The sequence below is a fragment of the Rhea pennata genome, chromosome 6 (genome assembly GCF_028389875.1).
Source record: "Rhea pennata isolate bPtePen1 chromosome 6, bPtePen1.pri, whole genome shotgun sequence".
NCBI classification, from domain to species: domain Eukaryota; kingdom Metazoa; phylum Chordata; class Aves; order Rheiformes; family Rheidae; genus Rhea; species Rhea pennata.
Window position 1 is genome coordinate 1,098,620 of NC_084668.1, and position 6,000 is coordinate 1,104,619.

The 6,000-nt window shown below is 55.7% G+C and overlaps 1 protein-coding gene across 1 annotated transcript; it reads left to right on the forward strand.

Moving 5' to 3' along the window:
- Positions 1 to 77: 77 nt before the first annotated feature.
- On the forward strand, positions 78 to 5,506 carry NR4A2 (nuclear receptor subfamily 4 group A member 2). Its single transcript, XM_062578518.1, has 8 exons — positions 78 to 165; positions 796 to 918; positions 1,120 to 1,985; positions 2,451 to 2,580; positions 2,651 to 2,814; positions 3,216 to 3,418; positions 3,716 to 3,894; positions 4,006 to 5,506. The coding sequence occupies exons 3-8, from the start codon at positions 1,122 to 1,124 to the stop codon at positions 4,260 to 4,262; spliced, it is 1,797 nt and encodes a 598-aa protein (XP_062434502.1). The 5' UTR covers positions 78 to 165; positions 796 to 918; positions 1,120 to 1,121; the 3' UTR covers positions 4,263 to 5,506.
- Positions 5,507 to 6,000: the final 494 nt, after the last annotated feature.

The following is a 6,000-nucleotide window of genomic DNA, read 5'->3' on the forward strand; positions in this document are numbered from 1 at the left end:
CTCCGTCCGCCTCGCTCGCACGGCGCCGCGCTGCGCTCCCCGCGCAGAGTCCCGCCGCGCCGAGCCGCGCCGCGCCGAGCCGAGCCGCGCCGAGCGAGCCGCGGCGCCCGCCCCGCGCCCACCGCCGCCCGGCACTTGGATGCATGCTCGGGACTCTGCTCACCGGTGAGTGCCCGCGGCGCGCAGCCCCGCGCAGCTGCGCGCACCCCGCGCACCTGTCGCGGGACGGCGGGGGGAAAATTGCGCGGACGGCGCTGCTGGGGGGCATGTCCTGTCGTCCTCCTCTTCCCCCCGCCCCACCCCGCGGAGGGCGCCCCGTTACCGCCCGCGGGGCTTCCGCGCGCGTGCCGCGGCCGTGCGTGGGCGCGCGGGGCCGCCCTCGCAGCGCCTCCGCGGTCGGCGCGGAGCTGTCCCGGCGGCGCCGGGGAGCGCGCCCGCGCCGCTTGCGCAGCTTCACGCCGAAAGCCCCCGCTGCTCGGGGCGGCCGGAGTCCGCTTGCATTGGCGGGCGCTTCCTCGGCATCCGTGGCCTCCGCGGGCGGCGCGGAGAGTCCCGCGGAGGCGCTGCGGGCTCCCGGAGAGGGGCGAGACGAGCCCGGCGCTGCGCCGCAGCAGCGCGGAGCAGCAGCGCGGCTGCGGAAAGTTTCGCCGCCGCCGAGCACAGCGGAGCGCGGGCGGGCGGCTGCGCGGAGGCGGCTGCGGGGCGAGAGCCGCTGCGGCGGGAGGGGCCTGCGGCGCGGCGCTGCCAGCCCAGCCGCGGGAGCTGAAGGGCCGCTCCGTCGTGTCTGTGTTTCAGGGAGCGCGCTGGGCAGGCTGGACTCCTCCTCGGGGTGCTAGAACCGTGGGAACTGAGCTCCCCCCCGCGCTCCGACACTGTCCGCCTCTAGTTCCCTCGACGACGCCTCTAAGTCGGCTGAAGGTTTGTGACCTCCATGTGGGCCGTGCTGCGGCGGGGTCGGGGCGGCCGCCCCTCGCCGCGGCGCCGGGGCCGGGGCCGAGGCCGCGCCGGGCCGGGCCGGGCCGGGCCGGGCCGGGCGCGGGGCGGGCGCGGGGCGGCCGGAGGCGGCGGGCGGCGCGCAGTGGCCCGGGCCGCGTCTATCTTACGCTGTTTCGTTTCCAGCCATGCCCTGTGTTCAGGCTCAGTATGGGTCCTCGCCTCAAGGAGCCAGCCCGGCCTCCCAGAGCTACAGTTACCACTCTTCAGGAGAATACAGCTCCGATTTCTTAACTCCAGAGTTTGTCAAGTTTAGCATGGACCTCACCAACACTGAAATCACTGCCACCACTTCTCTCCCCAGCTTCAGTACCTTTATGGACAACTACAACACAAGCTACGACGTGAAGCCACCTTGCTTGTACCAAATGCCCCTGTCTGGACAGCAGTCCTCCATTAAGGTGGAAGACATTCAGATGCACAGCTACCAGCAGCACAGCCACCTCCCCCCCCAGTCCGAGGAGATGATGTCCCACTCAGGCTCCGTGTACTACAAGCCCTCGTCGCCCCCGACCCCCTCCACGCCCGGCTTCCAGGTGCAGCACGGCCCCATGTGGGACGACCCCGGCTCCCTGCACAACTTCCACCCCAACTACGTGGCCACCACGCACATGATCGAGCAGCGGAAAACGCCCGTGTCGCGCCTCTCGCTCTTCTCCTTCAAGCAGTCGCCCCCCGGCACGCCCGTCTCCAGCTGCCAGATGCGCTTCGACGGGCCCCTGCACGTGCCCATGAACCCCGAGCCGGCCGGCGCCCACCACGCCGTGGACGGGCAGGCTTTCGCCGTGCCCAACCCCATCCGCAAGCAGCCCTCCATGGCCTTCCCCGGGCTGCAGCTCGGCCACGCTCCGCAGCTGCTCGACAGCCAGGTGCCCTCGCCGCCCTCGCGGGGGTCCCCGTCCAACGAGGGGCTCTGCGCCGTCTGCGGGGACAACGCCGCCTGCCAGCACTACGGCGTCCGCACCTGCGAGGGCTGCAAGGGCTTCTTCAAGGTGAGCGCGGCGGCGGCGGGGGCGGCGGGGCAGCGGCTGCCCCCGGCGCGGCGCGGCGCGGCGCGGGGGGGATCGGCGTGTGCCGGCAGCCGCTTTCCCCTTCAGAGTGAAATTGGTTAGGACAGAGAACCGTGTCTGAGCTAACCAAGTGGAACAGAATTCCCTGTGGTAAAATTAAGTGATCTCTTTATTTCGCCATCCTGATTGAATAATCTTATCATTTTAAATAGAGAAGGTCTCCAAGGAATGTAAATAATATGAATGCCCACGGATTTGTATTTACTGAGCGTCTCCTTCCCTTCTCTTGGCATATAAAACACAGCTAGGAGCTGCAAGGTTAGCTCAAATGTTAACGCTATCAATTTTCTCGTGCTAAATGCCCTGGATAAAAAAAGGGGGGGGGGGGGGGCGAGGCAGAGCAGGGGTGCGGGGCAGGCGCTGACGGCGCCGTGCGCCCGCCCGCAGCGCACCGTGCAGAAGAACGCCAAGTACGTGTGCCTGGCCAACAAGAACTGCCCCGTGGACAAGCGCCGCCGCAACCGCTGCCAGTACTGCCGCTTCCAGAAGTGCCTCGCCGTCGGCATGGTGAAGGAGGGTGAGTGCGCGGCCGCGCAGGGCCGCCGCGGCGCGCCCGGCCCGGCGCTGAGCGGCCGCTTCTCTTGCAGTGGTGCGCACGGACAGCCTCAAGGGCCGCCGCGGCCGCCTGCCGTCCAAGCCGAAGAGCCCGCAGGAGCCCTCGCCGCCCTCGCCGCCCGTGAGCCTGATCAGCGCGCTGGTGAGAGCCCACGTCGACTCCAACCCGGCCATGACCAGCCTGGACTACGCCAGGGTAAGCTGCGCCCTGCCCGCGGCCCGACGGCGCGGCGCGGCGCGGCGCGGCGGGCGGCGAGCGAGCCCCGCGGCGGCTCCGCGGCGGCTCCGCGGCGGCTCCGCGGCGGCTCCGCGGCCGCGCCGCCGCCCCGCGGCCGCTCCGCCGCCCCGCGCGGCCCCGCGCGCGCCGCGCCTGCGGTGGCGCCGCGCCGAAACGCGCATTTACATATTTAAAGCGGCGACCTCATAGCACCGTTCCTAATTGAATTAATTGCCCTGGAACATCTAATTTCCGTACTGGTCAGAGAGAGGTTTAATTGTTATAAAAACCTGGCTCCCCTACTAGAAATGGGGTTAGCAATTTCACGGGTTATATACTTTAGAGAACCTCATTAAGTGCTTTTTAAAATGAATTTCCAGTTCCAGGCTAGCCCTGACTACCAGATGAGTGGAGATGACACTCAGCACATCCAGCAGTTCTATGATCTCTTGACGGGCTCCATGGAGATCATCCGAGGATGGGCAGAAAAAATCCCTGGCTTCACTGATCTTCCTAAAACAGACCAAGACTTGCTCTTCGAATCTGCCTTCCTGGAGCTGTTTGTGCTGCGACTGGCTTACAGGTAAGCGGCCAAAATCCAAGGGGGGACTTCTGGGTGATTACGAAATCAGATCCTTTCAAGGTCCACTGATCTGCATTTTATTAACTCCTCAGTAATTAGGTGCCTCTTAAATCCTTCATTTATTGCTCCTCAAGTAATTAGTTGTTTAGCTTTTTGCCCCCCATCTTGCTGCTTCTTTCTCTCTTTTTTTTTCTCTTTCTTTCTCTCTTTTTCTATTTTTTTCTCTTTGTAATCTGTCTTCCTTCCTTTCTCTCTTTCTTTCACCTGTTCATTTTGGGATTGCTGTATTCTTTGCAGGTCAAACCCAGTGGAGGGCAAGCTTATCTTCTGCAATGGGGTAGTCCTGCACCGGTTGCAGTGTGTCCGTGGTTTTGGGGAATGGATTGACTCCATTGTGGAATTCTCCTCCAACTTGCAAAACATGAACATCGATATATCTGCCTTCTCTTGCATCGCTGCCCTGGCTATGGTAACAGGTCAGTGTCTTTCCTGTTTCTTTTTCCTTCAGCATCACTAGGCATCCCCTGTCCCCTTTGCGTTCTCCGCAATGTCAGACCTGTAATGTCGTGCATCCTTGTCTTTTGCAGAGAGGCATGGGCTTAAGGAACCCAAGAGGGTGGAAGAACTTCAAAACAAGATTGTAAATTGTCTCAAAGACCATGTGACTTTCAATAACGGGGGGTTGAATCGCCCCAATTATTTGTCCAAACTCTTGGGGAAGCTCCCTGAACTTCGCACTCTTTGCACGCAGGGGCTGCAACGCATTTTCTACCTGAAATTGGAAGATTTGGTGCCACCTCCAGCAATAATCGACAAACTTTTTCTGGACACTTTACCTTTTTAAGACTCTTCCCATGCACTTATGTTGAACTTAAAAGAAACTCCACCTGTCTGAAGGGGAATTCATCTGGGCGCAAAGCGGCACCTTTGGGTGCCAGATTCCCATCCAAAAAACCTGTTGTTAACTTCCTGCAGGCAGAACATGAAGGGGCATTTTGGCTCTGGGGCATCATGGATTCAGATCATGGACTACACAAATACCATGGTATAAACTTTTTATTATCAGCTTAAAAATGAATTTATTATTAAGGACTTCTAATTAAAAAGATGAACATATCTGGCAACGCCGGGTGCGCAGCTAAGACTCATATGATGACAAAGTATTAAAGTGACCCACAAGTCTCACCCTCTTAAAGTTTTCTGCTGTAAAAGAAAGCTGTAATATATACTAAAACCTAAATGTTGCGTGGGTGGCATGTCATTAAAGAAGACAAAGGCTTGTAAATTTATCAGTTTGGCTTTTTAAAAATTATTCTGATTATTCTGTGCCTATTTATGAATAAATACGGAAAACAATACTAAAAGAATTAAAAGCTAAACATGTTTGCAAAAAAAGGAGAAAAAAAGGAAAAAAAATCACTCCATTAAAGGAAAGCATGATGATTCTAGGGTGACAATGTTATAGGCACTTGCTATTTCAGTAATGTCTATATTCTATAAATAGTATTTCAGACACTATGTAGTCTGTTAGCTTTTATAAAGATTGGTAGTTATCTAAGCTTCAAACATTTTCTCAATTGTAAAATAGGTGGGCACAAGTATTACAAAACCCCAAATCCTCAACAAAGGGACACATAGTGTTTGTAAACACCGTCCAACATTCCTTGTTTGTAAGTGTTGTATGTACTGTTGATGTTGATTAAAAAAAGAAGTTTATATCTTGATTATTTTGTTGTCTAAAGCTAAACAAATCTTGCATGCAGCAGCTTTTGACTGTTTCCAGAGTGCTTATAATATACATAACTCCCTGGAAATTACTGAGCACTTTGAATTTTTGTTTTGTTTTGTTTTTTAATGTCTAAAATTGTCGGTTAATATATTATTTTATGTTCGAGTAATATTTTTAATATTGCCATATTCTGTAATATTTTTCTTTGTATATTTCCAGTATGGCACATTATATGAGTCACTGCCTTTTTTTCTATGGTGTATGACAGTTAGAAATGCTGATTTTTTTTTCCTGATAACTCTTTCTTTGGGAAAGACAATTTTAATGTTTACAACAATAAAACATGTAAACGAATAGAATTTCGTCTTCTTTCTGTCCAAGTGAGAAGCATCAACACCAGCATCCATTGCAAATAAAGGACAATAGACTGACAATATAGTAATAAACTGCAAAGGAGAATGGATGGGGCTGTTTCATTTAAGTAATATGTGCAGCAGAACTTGCCAACTCTGAAGGAGGAAGAAGAGAAAACCTAAGGCTGGAAGGTTGGTCCTTTCACAGATTTTATTCGTGGCAGGTCTCTATGCAGAATCCGAACACCACTCTCACGGCATGGACTCTATCGGTCCTGCTGCACAGGTGTTTGAATAAGCAAATATCTTTTATTGCAGAACTAATTTCCAAACCCCGTCGTCTCGAGGTATGGTCAGCGTGTGGGACGGGAATACGCAGAGGGGCTGGTGGCAGCCCTGCGACACCCTGAACTCGCTGCAAAGCATAGTGCCTTGTTAGCTGGTGAATCGTTGGCGGTTGGTTTGGCTGTTGCCCTCCGACGACTTCGGGTTTTCGCTAA